Source organism: Maniola hyperantus, chromosome 27 (assembly GCF_902806685.2).
Source record: "Maniola hyperantus chromosome 27, iAphHyp1.2, whole genome shotgun sequence".
Taxonomy (NCBI): Eukaryota; Metazoa; Arthropoda; class Insecta; order Lepidoptera; family Nymphalidae; genus Maniola; species Maniola hyperantus.
This window is the reverse complement of record NC_048562.1, coordinates 824070-848531: the sequence shown is the minus strand read 5'-3', so window position 1 is coordinate 848531 and position 24462 is coordinate 824070. Positions and strand designations below refer to the sequence as shown.

General features: G+C 37.9%; 1 protein-coding gene across 1 annotated transcript; it reads left to right on the top strand.

Annotated features, from left to right (window-relative positions):
• Positions 1-1440: 1440 nt before the first annotated feature.
• Positions 1441-24299, top strand: conv (convoluted). The gene is made up of 19 exons (XM_034982597.2): positions 1441-1587; positions 4090-4365; positions 4994-5163; positions 7093-7245; positions 8942-9045; positions 9616-9714; positions 10123-10224; positions 11173-11317; positions 12166-12420; positions 12903-13075; positions 13943-14146; positions 14902-15136; positions 15311-15510; positions 16388-16472; positions 18180-18375; positions 18593-18670; positions 19567-19764; positions 20878-21145; positions 22137-24299. The coding sequence occupies exons 2-19, from the start codon at positions 4098-4100 to the stop codon at positions 22582-22584; spliced, it is 3381 nt and encodes a 1126-aa protein (XP_034838488.1). The 5' UTR covers positions 1441-1587; positions 4090-4097; the 3' UTR covers positions 22585-24299.
• Positions 24300-24462: the final 163 nt, after the last annotated feature.

Here is a 24462-nt window from a genome sequence, read left to right as displayed (position 1 = left end):
ATTTCACTTTTTCGAAAGCAATATCTTCTAAAAGACAATCTTGTTGTGTTTGAGGGACTCTTGTTCTTCCCAGTGAGTGCATCGTAGAATGCTTTAAAATAAGCCGTCAGCGCACTTTTGCCAAACCAAATCCACAGTAAAACGAAAAATGCAGTCAGTAAAATAACTTGACAGAACATGTAGAAGTAATATGGGAATATAATAGCGTTTGGTGTGGTTATTCGTGTTATTTTGCATATAACCCATTGGATTGCCATCCAGTAAACGAGACATTGATTGGTGCCAGAGCATAAAGAGACGAAGCAATCCCACAGTCTACCACACAGAATATAGGGGAAGCAGAACACATCCCACCAGTTGTGTGTAAATACATCTTCTTGTGGTGCACTGAATCGCTCGCCCTGAATCTCATCACACCTTATAGGTTCGGGCCTTTTCTTTTTTTTGGGTGCCATTCTTGGATTATATCTTCAAGACTTGTTTTAATAAAAAGATTTATATTAATTTGTTGCTATGAAATTCAAATCCTTGTTCAAATCATTTTGCGCAAATATGTCAATATTTACATTGTCAAAGAGACGTATTTTGATTTTGTCTTTTCGATGTGCGTTTTAAGCAATTTTATCACAAAATGCTTTAATGATGCAAACATCGTGAGGAAATCTGTATGCCTGAGAGTTATCCGTAATGTTCTCAAAAGTGTGTGCAACTCCGCACTTCGCTAGCGTGGTGGACTTTGGCTAACCAAACCCTTCTCATTCGTAGTTCCATACTGTGGTTCCGTAGACCTGTGCGTAGACCTCAGCGGTATTGAGCCCGCAATGGGTTGATGATGAAATGATGATGATGATTAGACTATACCCTATACCAATGTACTCTGTGGATTAGACCTACTTCATAGAGTACCTACTTAGCTTTCGTTAAAACATGTTTGATTTTTTGATCGACCGAAAAGAGTTAAATAAATGAGGGCGCCACTATCGTTCTTGTTTGTAGCACCATGTACAGCAACCAAAACAATATTGATATGTGTTATTTCGCAACAAGTTTCAACAAAAACTTTTGGGTAAAAATTTCAGCAACAAGGTACTGCAACAAGTTCCAAGAACAAGTTTCAGCAACAAGTACCTATCCGCAACAAGCTTCCACTTCAACAAGTTTCAGTAAACTAGTTAGATGAAACTGAAACAAACTAGGAAATTGCTAAAATCCATCTAGGTATATCAACCTTTTTTTACCTTGTAACTACAGCAGTCAGCACTGGTATTAATTTTAGAGTTGCATTAAATAAAACATTTTAGTTCGGTAGCATTGTAATGACCGTACTATTAGCCTGAAACTAAAAGACCCGATGTCGGAGCCATTTTAAACAAAAAAAACATTTTGAAGTTTTCCTTTCCTTTCCTTTTAAATATTTCAATTGAATTTGACAGTTCCGTTTTCCCTTCTGTGGAGTGGGCTGCGTTGCAGCTACATAAAAATAACATTGCGTATTTTAACTCGCAATTGTTATGTTATAATAAAAATCTTATTAAAAACAGATAGACTAGTATCTCAGTTTGCTGTTTCAAAATTCATTATATGCAGGTGAGTTCTTTTTCGTCGTTTATTTCGAAGTGAAAGTCTTTGAGTCATAACTTGGCAAGTTCTGAGTTTCGTAGTAAAATATATAACTTTGTAAAGTTATCCAAGAATGTAGTAATAAATAATAATAAAGCATTATTAAACGACTGTGTTTTTCAAGGAAAGTTGTAATTAGTCGCTAGTTTAATTAGCAATCACTAAGCAATTCTTTAGTTGAATAATATCAGAACTAGTTTCTCTGACCCTCAGATTAGTATTTGGCCTTGTAATGTTGTAAAGCTACTTTGTGAGTGTTACAGAAGTTATTATTTTTAATTTAATCACACTTCCTAGAAGTTGGTTATAGCCTTGTGCAAAGGTTTGCGTTGATACGTCGTACCTACAAAAATATGAAATGGTAAATTTCTCTATAAAAAAATTGGTCAAGTAAATAAATAAATACATTTTTTTTTATTCAAATAAACTTTTACAAGTACTTTCGAATAGTCGGATGCATCTACCACTGGTTCGGAATGCCTTTCCTACCGAGAAGAACCAGCAAGAAACTCAGAGGTTGCTCTTTTCAAATATTTGTGTATAAGTGTGAGTCATTTCATGATTCTAGGTCAATGGGAAGTACCCTGTAGGTTTCTTGACAGACCGACAGACAGATACACAGACAGACGGCCAGACAAACAGACAAACAGACAGACAGACAGACAACAAAAAAGTGATCCTATAAGGGTTCCGTTTTTCCTTTTGAGGTACAGACCCTAAAAAAAGATATAAAAAAGCCCGTGATAGTACTTTAATGTGTCTGAGAGATTGTTTTGAAATGAAATCAAAACAATCCATATGATGCAACACTTTTAACTAACTAACAACTAACCATTATTATCTACACTGCAATATAATTATTGTGTTATCACTGTGTTTTTACCTTATATGTAGTAAGAATAATTTATCATCATCTCAGATCACGGGTCTCCTCTCAGAGTGAGAAGGGTTTTGGCCATAGTCTACCACACTGGCCATGTGCGGATTGGTAGACTTCACACACCCTTGAGAACATTATGGAGAACTCTCAGGCATGCAGGTTTCCTCACGATGTTTTCCTTCACTGTTAAAGCAAGTGTTATTTAATTACTTAAAACGCACATAACTCCCGAAAAGTTAGAGGTGCGTGCCCGGGATCGAACCCCCGACCTCGGATTAGAAGGCGGACGTCCTAACCACTAGGCTATCACAGCTTTTTTAGAAATTTTTAGAATTTATAGATTGTGCTAAATTTGTATAAGTTGTACAGTACCTAAACACTTTTATTTAGGTACTTAGTATATAAACTACATCCGTACTGCCATACTAATATTATAAATGCGAAAGTGTGTCTGTCTGTTTGTCTGCTAGCCTTTCACGGCCCATCCGTTGATTCGATTTTGACGAAATTTGGTACAGAGATAGCTTGCATCCCGGGGAAAGACAGTCTACTTTTTATCCCGTAAAATTAAAGAGCACCTACGGGATTTTTAAAAACCTAAATCCACGCGGACGAAGTCGCGGGCATCATCTAGTAATATTATAAATGTGAAAGTGTGGATGTTTGGATTTGATTTGAACGGCTGAGCGGATTTGGATGGAATTTGGAATGGAGATAGATTATACCATGGATTAACATATAGGCTACTTTATCCGGGAAAATCAAAGAGTTCCCGCGGGAATTGAAAAATGTAAATCCACGCGGACGAAGTCGCGGGCTCAGCTAGTAAAAAATAAAAATAATATCTGCTAAGATAAGAATAAGAAAAAAAATTAAAAATAAAAACAATATGTGCTAAGATAAGATTCGTCACTTGGGGAAACCCCTAAGTTAATTGGGCTTTCCCTGCCTTTTGTATACATATTATTACATAATATTCAATATTTACTTAGGTAAAACCCTAGAGCGCTGATAACCTAGTGGTTAAGGCGCCGGTTGCCTAGATAGTCCGGGGTCCGGGTTCGAACCCGGGCGGGAACTTACCACTAACTTTTCGGAGTTACGTGCGTTTTAACTTTTAAACAATACGGTTTTGGACCCTATCACTCTTATATATTCGCGACTTCGTCCGCGTGGAATTAGGTTTTTTAAAAATCCCGTGGGAATTCTTTGATTTCCCGGGATAAAAAGTAGCGTATGTCACTCTCCAGGTCTTTATACCCATGCAAAAAAATTATGTCAATCCGTTGCACACTCGCGACGTGATTGAAGGACAAACCAACAAACAAACACACTTTTGCATCAGTACTCCTATTATAAATGCGAAAGTGTGTTTGTTTATTGGTTTGTCCTTCAATCAAGTCGCAACGGAGCAACTGATTGACATGATTTTTTGCATGGATATAGCAAGCGACCTGGAGAGTGACATAGGCTACTTTTTATCCCGGCAAATCAAGGATTTCCCACGGGATTTTTAAAAACCTTAATCCACGCGTACGAAGTCCCGGGCATCAGCCAATATATAATAAGGGTACTGATTTATTTTTCAGATCACAAGATGGCAACATATACATTGACATTTTTCGTGCTGGCAACATTCCTCCCGCATTTGAACACAGAGTACATCCCACCGGGCCCTGCTTACCCGTGTCCGAAAGAGACGGACAATGCGTTGTTGTTTCCCTGCGTGTGCGAGAAAGGGACAGACGCAGGTCTTTATGTGCGCTGCTCTAACACTGGGCTCGCGGTTATGAGCGTGGGTTTAGGGAACATCGCCGGTATGGGACTGCCCATAGAGAGGCTGCTCATTGAGGAATGTAAAATATGTGAGTAATTTCATTTCGCATTGTTGTCTCTCTCTCTAACCAACATTGTTAGAGAGAGACGAACAATGCGTTGTTATTTCCTTGCGTGTGCGTCAGAGTGACAGACGCTTTGCGCATGAAAAAATTCACACTTGCTACGCTCACGTTTAAGAATTTTAGCATTTTTAGCATTTTCTTATAAACCGAGGCATGGCAATCTATGACAGTTTTGTTTTATTTTGGACTTAAATCTTAAATTCTGGGTGATTCATGAAAAAACGTTAATCTTGAAGGCTATCGACTTCCGCCCATACATGTATAGGACAAAATTTGTTGCATTTTGTTGCTCTCCTATCATGTCCTGCAAGAAATACGTCAAGTTACCAGTAACCCTGTATATCTAAATATATAAAAAGAAAAGGTGCCTGACTGACTGACTGATCTATCAACGCACAGCTCAAACTACTGGACGGATCGGGCTGGAATTTAGCATGCAGATAGCTATTATAACGTAGACATACGCTAAGAAAAGATTTTTGAAAATTCAACGTCTAAGGTGGTGAAATAGGGGTTTGAAATTTGTGTAGTCCACGCGGACGAAGTCACGGGCATAAACTAGTTCTAAAATATTCTTTTTCTCTTTTTTCAGCGAATTTATTCGGCCCACTCCTCCACAGATCGACAGTAAGGACGCTTCACATTGTAGACACGCCGATAAAGTCGATAGACGAATACGCGTTCTTCGGTGTGAACAGGACCTTAGAGGAAATATACATGTACAACACTAGGATCGATGAGTTCCCCAAGAAGGCTTTCAAGGTATACATTTTTCATCATCATCATCATCATCATGATTAACCCATCGCCGGTTCACTACAGAGCACGGCGGGGTGATCACGTAAAACGTTGCATAGCGACAGCAACGCGACAGCAGTAGAGTGAATAGGCACCTTCTAGGCAAACGCGACGGACGCGACAGACGACATCAGACGAGTCGCAGGGAGCCGCTGGATCAACATGAAACAAGAACAAATTTGACGCCAACGTTAGTTCTAATTTTCGCCACGCGCCAAAAGAGACTTGTCATTACACCTAAACTAGCTTATGCTCGCGATTTCGTCCGCGTGGACTACACAAATTTCAACCCCCTCTTTCACCCCCTTAGGGGTTGAATTTTCAAAAATCCTTTCTTAGCGGATGCCTACGTCGTAATAGCTATCTGCATGCCAAATTTCAGCCCGATCCGTCCAGTAGTTTGAGCTGTGCGTTGATAGATCAGTCAGTCACCTTTTCCTTTTATATATTTAGATATAGATATATCACTCTCCGGTTTTAAGCTGACTGTCCACTGGTGCGGAGCGGAGCGGAGATGTGTTGAGCAAACCAATCAGATTGTCGCTAAATACCGTGATAATTTTATTCAGTCATGTGATAAAATTCTGATTGGTCAACTATACACATCTCCGCTCCGCTCCGCACCAGTGGACAGGCAGCCTTACGTGTTTAGTCGACGTTAGCCCGAGTTTCGAACTCATCCGGGGTCATTTTTCACAGGGACTCAGTTCGCGCACGCGATTCTATTTTATTGTGCTATTTGGGCCGATTCTCTAGTACACAATCTCTAAGCTAAACTAAATTAACAGGTCTAAATCTAGTGCTATCCTTTTCCGCAAGCAACATTATGAAAGGGATAGCAATAGATTTAGACGTGTCTGTTTAGTTTAGTTTAGAGATTGTGTACAACAGAATCAGCCACATTGGCACCGATTCTAAGCACAACCTAATTTTAGAGTATTCGCATCGTCTTCTTACTATTGTAATATGAAAAGGACAGAAGCAGTTTGACATTTCTAAGTTTAATTTTTAGATGGTAAAACCCATGATTTTAGCACGCACTCGCGAACCTACCGTTTAAATTTGTATTGTGCACTAAAATTTAGAGTCTTTAAATGTGAAAGTCATGTTCCGTTCCTTTTTTTAGCATTAGTAAAAAGAAAAGGATGCAGATACTTTAAATTTAGTTTAGAGATCTCTTAGGTCTCGACATTTCAGCCAATATCAACTTCGGAAGGGCTATCGAAGCTAAAGCCAAGACTGCTGCCAAAAAACTTGGTATTCTCAACAAAGTCAAGCAGTACTTCACGTCGCACCAACTGGTAACCTTATATCAGGCCCAGGTCCGGTCGTGCATGGAGTACTGCAGTCATCTCTTCGATGGCTCTGCTAAATACCAACTAGCCGCTTTAGACGCCGTTGATAGTCGAGCCAGGAGACTTATAGGCGAAGATTCACCACTTTTGGGGAAGCTTCAAAGTCTTGATCACCGCCGAAAAGTTGCCGGCCTATCGGTGTTTTACAGGATATATTTCGGAGAGTGTGCGCAGGAGCTGTTCGATCTTGTCCCTCCCTCACCTTTCTACCACCGTACCGCAAGACACCGGGCGAGTTTTCACCCCTATGTCGTCTACATTCCATCTTCGCGTACGAAACGCTTTGCGTCATCATTCCTTATACACATGGCTAGGGTCTGGAATACTCTTCCTAGATCAGTGTTTCCTGTCAATTATAATCCGGGTATCTTCAAAACAAGAATGAATAGGCACCTTCTAGGCAAACGCGTCCCATCTTAGGCCATATCATCACTTTCCATCAGGTGTGATCGTGGTCAAGCGTGCGCCTATAACGAATAAAAAATAAAATAAAATAGAGAGACTAGAGAATTGGGGCCAATAGTGGTTTTTGTTCTAGATTCTAGGCAACCTAACAACCCTGTCTATAGACGGGCACCGTATGACGTCATTGAGCAAGGATATATTCGCGGGTAGCTTGGCAACTGGTCGGCTAGAGAGGCTACACTTGGCCAATGGCCGGCTGTCCGACATTCCCGTCGAGGCTTTTCAAGTGAGTTACTGTGCTACCCACTTTTATAAGTCTAACTCCTGGACTCCACCAGAGCGGAGCGGATACGAGAAGAGATATTTTCCACCGAAGCTGTGCGGAGATGCAGCGTGCTGGCTAGAGTGGAGATGTTTGCATATTGGAAGTCTTGAGTAGGAAGTATTATCTTTAATCTTATTGATGTTTGTTTTTTATTTTGTCACATATGTTTGTAAATGTTGTATTAACTTATAATTGGCGACTGCACTTAGTAAGTAATATTTTCAGAATTAAGTTTTTTTTAAAATGTATTAGTGTAAGTAGCCGTTAGTTAATTTAATAAATAAAATAAAATAAAAAAATAAAATGTCTGCTGGCTAGAGCGAAACTCAGCTGCGTGCGGCGGATGTCGAGTTGCACTGCACGCAGCACACATCTCTTCTCGTCTCCACTCCGCGCAGTCGCCAGCTTGCGAGGGACAGCTCACATCTCCGCTTTATTTTTTATTTTTATTTTTATTATTCACTAGCTTATGCTCGCGACTTCGTCCGCGTGGACTACAAAATTTCAAAACCCTATTTCACCCCCTTAGGAGTTGAATTTTCAAAAATCCTTTCTTAGCGGATGCCTACGTCATAATAGCTATCTGCATGCCAAATTTCAGCCCGATCGGTCCAGTAAATTGAGCTGTGCGTTGATAGATCAGTCAGTCAGTCAGTCAGTCAGTCATTCAGTCAGTCAGTCAGTCAGTCACCTTTTCCTTTTATATATATAGATGTACCAAAAATTGTAGTTACAAAGTAAATAAATTAAGTTACATCGGAAATGCTTATCTCTAAACAGAGATTTCTTGTACCGCCGCAACGGTAACATCTTCCTAAGGGCGTCTCCTATGAGGTTCGATTCGACTACAGCTTAGGATAACGGTTTAAGGTTGAGTTGTGTAGCCCTATGAGATAGGGAGGGAAGCATTGTCGGTCATGATTTGATCGTTAAGGACGTGCTTAGGGCGTCTTTTGTCGGGGAGGTCTTTTATCTCGACCTGTCGCGGATTATACAGAAATATTGTTTTAGCGTTTAAACTATCGTGAGGGATTTCCATCCATACTAATATTATAAATGCGAAAGTGTGTCTGTCCGTCTGTCTGTGTCTGTCTGTCTGTCTATCTGCTAGCTTTTCACGGGCCATCCGTTCAACCGATTTTGACAAAATTTGGTACAGAGATAGCTTGCATCCCGGGGAAGGACATAGGCTACTTTTTATCCCGGAAAATCAAAGAGTTCCCACGGGATTTTTAAAAATCTAAATCTACGCGGACGAAGTCGCGGACATCAACTAGTTATATATAATATCTCATACCCGGCTTTACTCACGTGTTCGTCGACGTTCGTACGAGAAATATTGTTGTTATTTCTACCATATAAAATTTCTAAATCATACAATTGGAAGTTGATTATAATTAATAACTGTTTTTAATGATACTTGTTATTATTTTCATTTAACGTAATTTTTTTTTTTTTAAGAATATTAGCCATGTTAAATGACTAATATTCCCCTTTCCTCTCCAACTAAGCGTCAAGCTTGTGCTAGGAGTAGGTACGACAATAGTGCAACGGGCGGGGTTTGAATCGTCGTCCTTTCGGTTTTCAGTCCACTCCTTTACCAGTTGAGCTATTGAGGCTCCTTTAATTACTAAGTTATGTTTTATTTTAATTTCAGAATCTCAAAAAGCTAAAAAAGCTAGACCTCCACGGTAATCGCTTGGCGACGTTAAAACGTAATCAGTTCCGAGGACTAAGGGACACAGAGGTATTAGATTTAAGGTAAGACATCTCAAAAATTGGGGACCAGCAGGAATCGAACCCGCATCTCCTGGGATCGCGCCCGACGCTTTGACTGATAAGCTACGGGTCGCTTGTTGCCAGTGACGAAATTTGTGATATGCATGTTCACTCAGTACTGAAGCGACTGTTAATGCCATCTAGTAGCGGCACTTTGCAGCTATCGAAACTACTTTCAAAGGCCCATATGACAAAAAATCACGTTGATCCGGTGCTCCATTGCGACGTGATTGAAGGACAAACCAACAAACCAACAAACAAACACACTTTCGCATTTATAATATATATTTATATTTATATTTATATTTATATTTATATTTATATTTATATTTATATTTATATTTATATTTATATTTATATTTATATTTATATTTATATTTATATTTATATTTATATTTATATTTATATTTATATTTATATTTATATTTATATTTATATTTATATTTATATTTATATTTATATTATATTTATATTATATTTATATTTATATTTATTTTTATTTATATTTATACTTATATTTATATAAGGGTACTGATTGCGTTTTTTTTACAGTTATAACAACATCACAAAACTGGACGGCAGCCATATTGGTGATCTAACTAAACTAGGCTGGTGCAACGCAAGTCACAACCTGCTACCCGACATACCCAGGTAAAGCACCAATATAGCACTGCGTGACTTAAACTATCCTTATCCGTGACTTAAGTTCATTTCTATACAAAGCAAAAATGTATAATTGCAAGACTATTACATCTAAGTCGCACCATGTATTTATGGCCTAATTAAGCCACACATATTGCGTGACTTAACCATGTAAAGTAACGCTTAAGAAGACCATTTTAATTCCGTGTAAAAATGCATTGTTGTATGAATGTATCACATTTAAGTCACGCCATGCATTGCGTGACTTAACGCTTATTTGTTACTCAAGAAGACCATTTTAATTCCGTGTAAAAAAAAAAGTTCATATAATAATAATTGTGTAATAGGGCCTTATTAAAATCGTATTTTTATATTAATCGAAATAATATACTTATATAGAATTTCATTTTTTTTCAGGGGTATGTTCGCAAGAAACACAGTAATAAAAGTGGTACATTTGGATAATAATAAAATTAAAAAGTTAGACACAAACAGTTTTAAAGGAATGAGGTTTTTAAGGTAAGATCAATTGATGCCTTTTGGGTTGTCCCATATACCTATTGACAACAAAAATATGTGTTGCAATTAACGCCACTTGATTAATTAATATCCTTTTTTAACCGACTTCCAAAAAAGAGGTGGTTCTCAATTCGCCCGTTTTTTAGGGTTCCGTACCTCAAAAGAAAAAACGGAACCCTTCTAGGATCACTTTGTTGTCTGTCTGTCTGTCTGTCTGTCCGTCTGTCTGTCAAGAAACCTACAGGGTACTTCCCGTTGACCTACAATCATGAAATTTGGCAGGTAGGTAGATCATATAGCTGACATTTGGGGAAAAATCTGAAAACCGTGAATTTAGGGTTGGATCACACAAAAAAAAAAAGAAAATTGTGGTCATGAACTAATAATTAGTATTTTCAACTTTCGAAGTGAGTGACTATATCAAGTGGGGTATCATATGAAAGGTCTTCACCTGTACATTCTAAAACAGATTTTTATTTATTTTTATGCATCATAGTTTTTGAATTATCGTGCAAAATGTCGAAAAAATACGACTGTCGTACGGAACCCTCATTGCGCGAGCCTGACTCGCACTTGGCCGGTTTTTTTTCTCTCTCCGGTCGTTCCTTCATTGCTGAAGATCGTGGTCCTGGCAAACTGCCCTCGAATGGCTTATCTGTTTCCATCGGCTTCTGTCGGTGGCCATTTTTACAATGTGATGAAATCCACACCTGCTGGACTCCTTTAGCTGGTCGGACCACCTAGTTGGTGAGCGGCCTCTCGCTCTTTTACCCTCAGTGTTACCCGTCACTATGAGCTTTTCTAAGCTGTCGTCTCCCCGCCGTAACGTTCGTTGGTAACATATGGAGGAGAGTCGAGCAGTGATTCCGAGTTGCGAAAGGATAGACACGTTTGTGCGCCCGTTTTTTTAAAATGTCCGATTTGCAAATTTTTTTTTTCTACTTCTAGACGTCTCTACCTCCAAGACAACGAGATCTCAGAAGTGGGTACAGGCACATTCACCGCGGTGACCAGGATAGGCACGGTGGATCTAGCCAGGAACAAGATCACCAAAGTCTCCTACCAGATGTTCCAGGCTGTCAAATATGCTGAGGTAACGTATTTATCCAAACTTACCTGTCAATATTATTTAAACTTACCCGTCAATATTATGCAAAACGACCTGTCAATATTATTAAAATTTACCTGTTAATATTATGCAAAATTACCTGTCAGTGTTATTCAAACTTACCTGTCAATGTTGTTCAAACTTGCCTGTGTCTGAAACTTGCTGTTCTAACCCCTAAATTATTCAGATGCAATCATTGCTTTACAGGCTCAATCAAAACAAATCTTAAGCAAAGCTGTGACAGCTTAGTGGTTGGGACGTCCGCCTTCTAATCGGAGGTCGGGGGTTCGATCCCGGGCACGCACCTCTAACTTTTCGGAGTTATGTGTTCGGAGAGAGTTTAATTTACTCTGTACCAAATTTCATCAAAATCAGTTGAACTGTCGGGGCGTGAAAAGCTAGCAGACAGACAGACACACTTTCGCATTTATAATATTAGTTTTTTTAATTTTTACAAGAATATTGTGGCTAATTCTGTTGTACACAATCTCTAAACTAAACTAAAATAACACGTCTAAATCTATTGCTATCCCTTTCATAATATTGCTTGCTAAAAAGGATAGCACTAGATTTAGGCCTCTTAAATTAGTTTAGTTTTAACGATTGTGTACATGAGAATCGGCCCCATTAGCCATGTTAAATGACTGATATTCCTCTTTCCTCTCCAACTAAGCGTCAGGCTTGTGCTAGGAGTAGATACGACATTAGTGCAACGGGCGGGGTTTGAAGTTTGAACCGTCGACCTTTCGGATTTCAGTCCACTCCTTTACCCGTTGAGCTATTGAGGCTCTAGTATGGATTAAGGAAACTTATCGAAAACTTTTTTTTTACAGTTAATAAACCTAGCGGAGAACAATATAACATTCATAGACAAGCAAGCGTTCACAGACCTCTACTTAGCGGTGGTCAACATTTCCCACAACGAATTGTCAAACATTGAACCCGGGGCCTTCCAGAACTGTAACAACATGACTCTGTTGGATCTGAGCCACAATAAACTGAAGGAAATCAATAATAAAGCGTTTGATGAAAACACTTATGCGTCTGAATTTCAGGTGTCCTATAATGAGTTCACTGATTTGGGACAGGTAAGTGTTGTTTATAATCCTAACTAGCTTATGCTCGCGACTTCGTTCGCGATAATCATTTCTTAGCGGATGCCTACGTCATAATAGCTATCTGCATGCCAAATTTCAGCCCGATCCGCCCAGTAGTTTGAGCTGTGCGTTGATAGATCAGTCAGTCAGTCAGTCACCTTTTCCTTTTATATATTTAGACTAGCTTATGCTCGCAACTTCGTCCACATGGACTACATAAATTTCAAACCCCTATTTCACCCCCTTAGGGGTTGCATTTTCGAAAACTCTTTCTTAGCGGTTGCCGACGTTATAATAGCTATCTGCGTGCCAAATGTCAGCCCGATCCGTCCAGTAGTTTGAGCTGTGCGTTGATAGATCAGTCAGTCAGTCAGTCACCTTATCCTTCTATATATTTAGAAGATATTAGTATGGATGGATGAAGCAATTGGGTTTTGTGTGACAGGTAATTTAAAAGTATATATCAATTCCAGATACCAATCCAAAACATGACAGGTATAAAAGTACTAAACGCATCATACAACAGTATTACCACCATCCCGAAAACAGCCTTTCCTAAACTGTACGAACTTCACACTGTAGACATATCACACAATAATCTATCAGAGATTTTTAATGCTGTGTTCCAAAATCTATTCTCATTAAGGTAAGTTTCGATAACACTATTATTCATTTTTACCTGTTATTTTTTTAGTTAAATTTTTACTCGCAATTCATCATCATCATTTCCGGCCAACTACTAATCACAAGGCTTCTCTCAGAATGAGAAGTGCTTATAGGTCTTAGTCTACCACGCTGGTCAAGTACGGACTTCACACACCTTTAAGAACATCATGCATAACTTTCAGCCATGCAGGTTTCTTCCCGATGTTTTCCTTTTTCGTTAAAACAAGTGATATTTAATTACAAATCATGTTTTTGCACTTTGACTAAGACTTAAAAGCTACTTTTTGAATTCTAAATTTTCATTTTTAATTTTGTAATTTTTAACATTTGGTTATATTTTTTTTCTTGTATTTTTTGTGAGCTGAGTAAACTTTTATTTATTTATTTATTTATTTACTAGTTTATGCTCGCGACTTCGTCCGCGTTGACTACAGAAATTTCAATCCCCTATTTTATCCTCTTAGGCGTTGAACTTTCAAAAATCCTTTCTTAGCAGATGTCTACGTTATTATATATATCTGCATTTCAAATTTCGGCCCGATCCGTCCAGTAGTTTGAGCTGTACATTGATAGATCAGTCAGTCAGTCAACTTTTCCTTTTATCTAAATATATAAAACGAAAAGGTGACTGACTGACTGACTGATCTATCAGCTTAAACTACTGGAGGGATCAGGCTAAAATTTAGCATGCAGATAGTTATTATGACGTAGGCATCCGCAAAGAAAGGATTTTTGAAAATTCAACTCCTAAGAGGGTGAAATAGGGGTTTGAAATTTGTGTAGTCCACGCGGACGAAGTCGCGCGCATAAGCTAGTATGTATATAGATTTTACTGCATTTTTTCCAGATTCCTAAACCTAAGCTACAATTCTCTCGAACGCATCAAACCGTCGACTTTCGGTACGATCCCCACAGTACTAGAGCTGGATCTGTCGCACAACAGGTTGGTCGACGTGTCGAGGGGCAGTCTCGCTAAGTTGGCCAGTTGTAGACTATTGGATGTTAGCTTCAACAGCTTGGATAGAATATTCCAGATCTCTATCAGTTTGGGGTAAGCTTTCATCATCATCATCATCATGATCATCATCATCATTATTATTGTCATCATCATCATCATAGTCAACCTGTAAATGTCCACTGCTGGACAAGCAAATAGGTCTTTTGTGGGGACTTCCACACGTTACGGTCTTTCGCCGGCATCCTGCGACTCGTTGATGTCGTCTTTCCACCTAGTGGGAGGTCTTCCACTGCGCTTTCCCGTGCGAGGTCGCCATTCCTTGGAATCCCAATGTCTATCAGTTTTCGAATCGAAATGCGATTTTAAATTAAGAGAATTGTTAGATCTAACAAACATAACTTTTTTTATTTTATTTTATTTATTCAGATACAAGTTAGCCCTTGACTGCAATCTCACCTGGTGGTAAGTGATGATGCAGTCTAAGATGATAGCGGGCTAACCTGGAAGGGATATGGCAGTTTTTATTAAACCCATACCCCTTTGGTTTCTACACGGCATCGTACCGGAACGCTAAATCGCTAAGCGGCACGGCTTTGCCGGTAGGGTGGTAACTAGCCACGGCCGAAGCCTCCCACCAGACCAGACCAGAAATTTAGAAATTATAAAATTCCAAACCCCTGCCAGGAATCGAACCCGGGACCTCCCACTATTAAGACCACAGCGCTCACTACTGCGCCAGGGAGGTCGTCAAATGAAATGTTTTAGGAAATAAATGGTTTGATTGATTGAAGATTTGTAGGCCAACAAATCCACTAAAATATCGATACTAAATAGTATTTATGTTTTAGAGAACTAAATTTCGCGCACAACAACCTAAGTGAAATCAAAATAAGTACATGGCCGAGTATGAACGCGTTACTCCGACTCAACCTGTCGCACAACATGTTGGAAGACCGGTTGACTCACGACGCGTTCTCTAGTCTACTGACGCTGCAGTCGCTCGACCTGTCGAGCAACGGGTTGACTAAACCGCCCTGGGAAGCGTTGAACACTTTGACTAGCTTACAATATTTATATTTACAGGTAAGTTTGTCTAATTTATTCAGTCGGTCGGTCTCAACGACAGAGACAGATGCTCTACAAATTTGCCATCTCCTTCTAAAGGTCGATGTACATTACTTTCAGCCGCATACTGTATGGTATATAAAAAAAAAAAGAGTCGAACAATTAGTCAAAATGTATTTTGTCTCTTTCCAGCATAACAATTTGACATCTCTATCGAAATCTGCTTTTGGAAATCTACCAACGACCTTCAAGCTGGATCTGTCGTACAACCAGTTGGTCGACTTGGGCCAGAGGACGTTCGACGGCATGCAGCAGTTGCTAGATTTGTCGTTGCGAGGGAACAGACTTGCGCACATACAGAACGAGGTGTTCAAGGGATTAGTTGCTTTGAGGTTTGTTGTTTACTAACTTATGCCCGCGACTTCGTCCCCAATTTTACCCTGTGACGGGGTAGGCCGTCACAGGTAGTGAGGAGAGTGAAGAAAAGACCAGGGTCGTGAATCAATTGCCTTTAATCAACTCCTCCACCGCACGTTCCTACCGTGATCTAAACGAATCGCAACGTACTACTATGGATAACATAATAGAGCAATACTGTGACGGGGTAGGCCGTCACAGTGGCGCCCAACGTGGGGCCACTGTGACGGCCTACCCCGTCACAACCCCCATAGGGCCTTTGTGCACTAATCCGTATTCGGTCCGTATCCGTGATTTTTCGAAGTGGTCGTCATACGAATACGTATATTCGATTCGTATTTTTTGACAGATCCGTGAAATCACAAGTGCACAAGCGCCCTTAGGTGATGAATTTTCAAAAATCTTTTCTTAGCGGATGTCTACGTAATAGCAGCTATATGCATGTGAAATTACAGCCCGATTCGTACAATAATAATTTTTTTTATTTTATTTTTATTCAGATACAATTTAGCCCTTGACTGCAATCTCACCTGATGGTAAGTGATGATGCAGTCTAAGATGATAGCGGGCTAACCTGGAAGGGGTATGGCAGTTTTTATTCAACCCATACCCCTTTGGTTTCTACACGGCATCGTACCGGAACGCTAAATCGCTTGGCGGCACGGTTTTGCCGGTAGGGTGGTAACTAGCCACGGCCGAAGCCTCCCACCAGACAAAATAAATTAATAATAAACAATAAATAAATAATAGTTTGAGTTGTGCGTTGATAGATCAGTCAGTCAGTACCCAATTAGAGTAAATTTTGAGTCTGATGGTGAATGTTGTAAATCTAGAATTGCAATTTTTTTGCAGGAGGTTAGATTTATCATACAATAGTCTGGACAAAATTGACAACAAAACTAATGGACTTTTGGATGATTGTCTCTCACTTGAAATGGTAAGATTTTATTTTAACCATCCCGTTTTAGTTTTAAGAAAATAATTATTTAATTTATTCCTATTTGTAATCATTTATTTTATTCACCCTTGTTTCTTTTCACGAAACATTTAATAATTTATTATGTTTATTATTTAATTTTATAATTCGGTCTTGTTTGACTTTATTTATTTTATTTACTTCTATTTTGAAAGTGGTTCTTTCGCAACTTTTAACCATTTATTTTTGAGTTTAACCAATGAAAGAGAGGGCTTAAAGAGATGACTGTGATGTAGGAGGTCGTATGTATATTTGAGTGCACATCAATTACCATTTTTCTCAAAAACTACACGACCGATTTCATTGCGGTTTTTCATAGCTTATACCGCAGATTCTTAGACTACTTTTACTAAAAGGCGCTGCACCCCCCCGGTACACTGGCCCCACGTTGGGCGCCAGTGTACCGGGTGTTAAAAAAAATGAAAAGATTGTAATGATAGAAATGAAACGGCATAAATAGCACACGGTAGAATTTTAATAATATAAAAATGATAGTAGGTACAGAAAACTACCGCGGCTTAGCTCGTAGGTCGGCACACAAAATTTGTAGGGTCGTGGTGTTACGTTGATTTCGGCCTTTGCCCTAGCGGCAGTAATGTGTACTCCCGTGTCCCGTGTTGACGGCCTCGTAGATGGTGTGAGGCCGGGAGTTCGATGTCAGCAGATGTTGCCGTGGGTACCCGACGGTGCTGACTAGATGATAGGGTTTAAACCCGCCTTTAAATTCAAACCTCGCTTTCAAATCCAAACGTAGCTCCCTTTTACGGGAGCACTTTTAGATTAATTACGTTTTATTTTTAAAGAAAAATCAATTTTATTTTAAATTAAGGAACAATGTAAATAGACAAAAACTTCGGCTCGCCACCAGAGCGAGCTCTCAACCGAGAAAAAGTGCAAAGGCCTCTTTCAAAGGCTTCTTTTGACAGACAGCGTTTGGAAATGGGTATTGCCATTTCGCAACAACTACTTTTAATAAGAATGCAAATTAATTAAAAAAATATACTTAATTACGTTTAAAATAAGATTTATAATAATAGATAGGATAAAATAATAATATAAGTAATAATTCATGTAACGCTTCGTTACAGCAGTAAATATGTGTTTTTCTAAACGGCTAGGCCTATTATTATAAAATTAAACTAGGGGGCATCCATAAATTACGTGAGGTGTTTTTTTGTATTTGCTGTCCTTCCCCCCCCCCCCCCGGTGAGATGTCGTGAGATTTTATTCAACCCCCCTCCCCCAAACTCCAATCTCACGTGAGCTTTTTCAAAATGTGGGTTTCTTACGTAAACGCGTTGGATTGCTATTGTAAAAAGAAAAAAATATTTGCTTTCGAACGAATTAGCGAATGATCTTAATCGTGTTACGATTACGCTTAAGATTAAATCTTAAGCATGTACAATCTGGATTAAATGGACCAAAATAGTATATATATTTTTTGTTTCAATCAGAAAAAAAATTGCGTGATATTTGCCGAGACGCCCCCTCTCTCCAACGTAAGATTAGATGAGATTTGACTCGACCCTCTCCCCCCCTTAAACATCCTACCAATTTGATTCGATTTTTATATTACATAGTTATCATCTTAGAGAAGTTTCTTAGACATGTTTTACGGTTACAGGTGGCGCTGCAGTAGTTTTATTTTAATTTTTTTACTTATTTCAGGTAAATCTAAGTCATAATCATTTCGGATTTCTCTCAAGAAAGATGTTTCCAGCCAACCCATGGATACCGTACAGACTGATGGAAGTGGATCTGAGTTACAATGAGATACCCGTAGTTACGTTTGACATAACCTTTGGAGCGAAAAAGTTGAAGAAATTGGACTTATCTAACAATTACATTAATGATATTAGGAACAGTAAGTGATCTTTTATTTATTTAAATGAAAACATAATAGAGTTTTATATTATGCGAATAAAATATAACATAATAAATAGACGTAAAATTAATATTGACCAATTTAAAATGATATAAGTAAAATACAGTCCAGAAAAGTTTAATTGAGTCACGATTTAGTTAAAATACTGACTGTATAGTGAGTTACAAAAATAAACTCGATTTATTTTCTATTTCAGATGTTTTAGGCAATTTGACGTCACTAGAAGTTTTGGATTTATCAAACAACCAGCTAAAAGATTTAGTTTCAAGAACATGTAAGTATGAAAACTTTTTTTAAAACTATGTTAATTTTTGAGTAATTAAATAACACTTGCTTTAACGGGAGGAATATATCGTGAGGAAATCTGCATGTCTGAGAGTACTCCATATTGTTTTCAAAGGTGTGTGAAGTCTGCCAATCCGCACTTGGCCAGCGTGGTGGACGTGGTGGGGTGAGATTTTTGTATAGTGTTAAACAGTGGGCTTTAATAGTGATGATAAAGCCAATGATTACTAATGAAAGTTATCATTTATCAATTATTTGTCAGGTAAGGCCAAATACTAAGTAATTAAAAATCAAGCAAAGCATCTGCTGTATTATTTCAAAGTAAGAATCCTAATCATCTAAACAGGCTTCTATAATAATTAGAAGCTAACAACCTAGTGTTTACTTTTATCTCAATGTATAAAATAAATAGCACAAGAGGTTAGGTGATAAATACAGAAGTAAAACCAACCAAGTCGAATAATAATTGAATTGTATTGTTCAGCATTGATCTATTTATATTAAAACTAGCTTATGCTCGCGACTTCGTCCGCGTGGACTTCACAAATTTCAAACCCCTATTTTACCCCTTAGGGGTTGAATTTTCAAAAACCCTTTCTTAGCGAATGCCTACGCCATAATAGCTATCTGCATGCCAAATTTCAGCCCGATCCGTCCAGTAGTTAGCCTAACCCTTGAAATGGACTCACGATAGTTTAAACGCTAAAATGATGATGTTAATTTTTATATTCTTTACTAGCTGGTCTATATCGATACCCATGCAAAAAATTACGTCAATCCGTTCCACCGTTGCGACGTGATTGAAGGACTAACCAACAAACCAACAAACAAACACACTTTCGCATTTACAATAAGGGTACTGATTAAAACCTTATTTTTTTACAGCTGATACAAAATTCAACCTACCTGAAAACATAACAGAGATATATCTACAAAACAACACACTGGAAAAGCTGCCGGTGGAGACTTTGACTAACGCTAGCCATTTGAAAGTTCTAGACCTAAGGAACAACTTGCTGACTAGTTTCTATCCTCAGCTGGTAAAGAAGATCCGAGAAAAGAACTTGATGGTGTATTTTGAGAGTAGGTATTTAAAAAAAAAATTACCACCTGGGTCAGACACCACTGGTGCACTTTGACCGTCCGTTGTGCCAGATCCTTTCTTCCACGCACATGCAAACTGTGGAGCCAACTCCCATTGGCGGTGTTCCCACTACATTACAACATGGGGTTATTCAAGGGGCGGACCAACAAATTGCCGAAAGGCCGGCAATGCGTTGGTGATTCCTCTGGTGCTGCAAATGTTCAAGGACGGCGGTAATCACTTAACATCAGGTGACCCGCCTGCTCGTTTGCTCGCCATTTTTATTTAAAAAAATATTCCCCTTTCCCCTCCAACTAAGCGTATAGCTTGTGGTAGGAGTAGATAGACATTTTAAGTGCAATGGTTAGGGTTTGAACCGTCGATCTTTCGGATTCCAGTCCGCTCCTTTAACCTTTGAGCTATTGAGGCTATGCTAGCTAATACCCGGCATGCCCTGCAATCTGACACGCGTAATATACGTTGATGTTACTATGCCAGAAACCTTCACGCAAATGCTAACAACAATTGTACAAAGTCTCTAATCAATTGGATGAACGACGCGTGGACACATAAGTTACGAGCAGACAGACAAATATTTATTTTTGTATATGAACCTAGCTTATGACCTTGACTACTTTACCCCGCTTCCATCTTAGACTGCATCATCACTTACCACCAGGTGAGATTGTAGTCAAGGGCTAACTTGTGTCTGAATAAAAATAAAAATAAACTTCGTCCGCGTTGATGGTTCAGGTTTTCAAATATGGGAGCTCCTGGTTTTCCCAGGACAAAAAGTATTTCCAGGCTGCAAGCTATGATCTAATCTAATTTAATTTATTTCTATTTGACTTCATTTTTTTATATTTGGTCTAATTTATTCACTTTTGTTTCAAAATAAAATAATAATAATTGATTCTTAATAATATCTGTCCCGGCTGTACTCACGTGTGTAGTCGACGTTAGCCCGACTAGTTTCGAACCCATACGGGGTCAGATATTATTTAGAATGGAAATCACTCACGGTAGTTTAAATGCTAAAATAATAATTGACTTGATTTATTTAATTTATTTCTGTTTCACTTCATTTATTTGATTCATTCCTATTTTTTCAGACAACAAACTGAAATGCGACTGCTTCACTCGCCCCCTAAAGCACTATCTACACAAAATACCACAATCGATTTTGAAAAATGACGAAAAATACAAAAACCTGGTCTGTTTCGAGCCGCCTTCTTTGGAAGACGAGAACTTTTTGGAATTAAATGAAGATAGATTATTGTGCGCTAGCAATGTTGAGTTGAATGACAAGATACGGGCGTATGGCAACACTGAATTTGACTTTACATCCGAACCCGATGTTTTGTTTAGAGATATACAATTGTAAGTATTTTTTTCTCAATCTATATCTTCTTCTTCGGGCAACAAAGTTTTGAAACATACGAGTAATGATTCGAGTGAGAAAGTGATTCATTGGGGAGATTTCATCGTCTTCCCAAATATATTGTCTTATGTCACTAACTAATGTAAAAGGAAACGACTACACTAACGAAAAACCAGCCAAGTACGAGTCAGACTCGCGCACTGAGGGTTCCGTATACAACCGTATTTTATCGACATTTTGCACGATAAATCAAAAACTATATTATAAAAATGAATGAATGAATGTGTTGCTGATCGCAAATCTCGAGAACAGCTGGACCGATTTCGCTAATTCTTTTTTTATAATATTCCTTAAAGTACGAGGATGGTTCTTACGGAGAGAAAAATTTTAAAAATTGCCTGAAAAAGAATCGACTGTTAGGCGGTACGAAGTTCGCCGGGTCAGCTAGTCTATATATATAAAAGGAAAAGGTGACTGACTGACTGACTGACTGACTGATCTATCAACGCATAGCTCAAACTACTGGACGGATCGGGCTGAAATTTGGCATGCAGATAGCTATTATGACGTAGGCATCCGCTAAGAAAGGATTTTTAAAAATTCAACTCCTAAGGGGGTGAAATAGGGTTTTGAAATTTTGTAGTCCACGCGAACGAAGTCGCGAGCATAAGCTAGTATAAAATTCAAAGTCCTGACTGACTGACAGGACCCACTGACTGACTTATATATATCAATGCACAGCCTAAACCGCTGGTCCTAGAGACATGGGAGTTCTCCATAGTGTTCTCAAAGGTGTGTTAAGTCTGCCAATCTGCACTTGGCCAGCGTGGTAGACTATGGCCAAACTCTTCTCATTCTGAGAGATTTTTTTCATCCATACTCAGTAGTAAGACAGCGATGGTTAATGATGATGATGATAAATATTGTACTTGCTCAGTAGGCAATATTCAAGCAGTGGAGGACGTGATTTAATTTTTTATATTTTTTCAGTTCACAAACTGCAATATACGCATTCTGGTATGTATCAACTACAGACGACGTCGCAGACTTTTATATATACGTGCGGGACAGCTCAAATAATTTACTATTCAGCCAAGATATAGCGTATAACCTACGTTCCTTAACAATAAACATCGATAAAGATTTCCGAAATGGGCTCAAAAACAACCAAAATGGCGACATCGAAATATGCATACAAGCGAAGAGTTCCAACAATTTCGCGCGCAAATGGTTTGACAGCCAATGTCAAGCGGTCCAGTCAAATTTCGAATCGTGGCCGAAAAAATTGACAGTTGACAAACGGAGACTGTCAAAAAAGAAAGTCAGATACAGTTGGTTCTCGAACAGCGTATTGGGTTTGGTTAGCGATTCGATTTTGATAACGCTTTGCATATTTATAGGGGTCTGTTTCCGGAGATTAGCCGATTTGGAGGTTTGATGGGCTTTTTAGTTGAATTTTGGACGAAAACCTGACATATTAAAAAAAAATTAGGCCGATTTTCGGCAAAAACTTCGGCAATCTTAGAATTTGGGACCAAAAACTATTTTTCATAAAGTTCCGTACCTTAGTAGAAATGGAACCCAACGATCACTTTCTTGTCCGTCCGTCCGTGCGTCTTTTTCTCAGAAATGGATTGAGGAATCAAATATTTACGAACTGCGCTTAAAAATAATCAACATGGCGACAAAATCGAAAAAATTGCCAGTTGACAAACGGAGACTGTCAAAAAAGAAAGTCAGATATAGTTGGTTCTCGAACAGCGTATTGGGTTTGGCTAGCGATTCGATTTTAATAACGCTTTGCATATTTATAGGGGTCTGTTTCCGGAGATTAGCCGATTTGGAGGTTTGATGGGCTTTTTAGTTGAATTTTGGACGAAAAACTGACATATTAAAAAAAAAATAGGCCGATTTTCGGCAATAACCCTGTTTTTAACGGGTCTATATACTACTGTTACCCTGAAAGGGTGAATCATTAAAACAATCTTAGAATTTGGAACCAAAAACTATTTTTCATAAAGTTCCGTACCTTAATAGAAATGGGACCCAACGATCACTTTGTTGTCCGTCCGTCCGTGCGTCTTTTTCTTAGAAACGGATTGAGGAATCAAAGATTACGAACTGCGCTTAAAAATAATCAAAATGGCGACAAAATCGAAAAATCTGGCTGAAAAAATTGAGAGTTGACAAACGAAGGCTGTCAAAAAAGAAGGTCCTGTTATATTTAGAGTACCTGAATGAATGTTGTTGAATCGAATGAAGTTCAATCGATATTTGAAGTTGATATCGTTCCATAAAAGAAGGTCATTTTGTAGACCTCGGGTTCCGAATTCGATTCCCGGTGTGTCATTACAGGAAATAACGTAGTTTAAACCGACCTAAAATATCTGGATAGACTTCTGATTATGTAATTTTTTATTAAAATCGGTATATTTAAATACAAAAATATAAAATATCGAGTTTTGGCAACAGTAATATTTGTTGTTAATTTTTTTACATGAAAAAATGTGCACAAATAAACACTGAAAATATTTTTTTACCAAAGTAAGATACCTACTTTATTTGCCATTACGTGTTTATTTATTTGATATTTGACATCACAAAATAATGTTATATTAAATAACGTTATATATTGTTATATAAAATGTAACTATATACAAATACATAGTCTTGAATACCAAGATCTGATATTTTTTGGAATTTTTTGTACAATGTTGTGATAATAATATATTTTATCATTCCAAAATGTGTAACGTATAGATTTTAAGAATAATATTTATTTATAATAATTTTGATATGGTCTTTTTATTTAGATAAAAAACAACGAAAAGACTTGTCCATCCGTCCCATTAAAAAAAACTAGAATTTTTAGTGATATAATTATTTATGTTTACAATAATTTTTTCCATCACAAATTATGCTTTAATTTTTACGATTTTATTAAGAATCTTATTTATTTTTTGTATATTTTTTTTGATTTTTACTTTTTTTGTGTTATGCTCTCTATTTTATAATGTTTTTGCTAAAAATGTATATTTTTCGATGATTTTTTGGGTATACAATGTTTGTATTAATTTTGTATATACAATATTTATTAAGGACAGTAAACATGTTGAAATATACAGTTGTAAAAGAATATAATATAGTTTATTGATATAAATAAATTTATCTATTTACATTGACAAATGCAGTTTCTTTAATAAATTAAGACATTAAAATAACATATATAACATTAAAATAACATGTATAACATTGAAATAAATATTAGGTATAACTATTCATAGGTATAAGTCCCGCAAATTGCTATTGCGCTGGA

What these genes read in the sequence shown, in the direction of transcription:
- conv (XM_034982597.2), top strand. Translation starts at nt 4,098, where the DNA reads ATGGCAACATATACATTGACATTTTTCGTGCTGGCAACATTCCTCCCG. An exon ending in TCCCCAAGAAGGCTTTCAAG is followed by an intron (nt 5,164 to 7,092) that starts GTATACATTTTT and finishes TTTTTGTTCTAG; the next exon opens with ATTCTAGGCAACCTAACAAC. An exon ending in AGATTTAGTTTCAAGAACAT is followed by an intron (nt 18,671 to 19,566) that starts GTAAGTATGAAA and finishes ATTTTTTTACAG; the next exon opens with CTGATACAAAATTCAACCTA.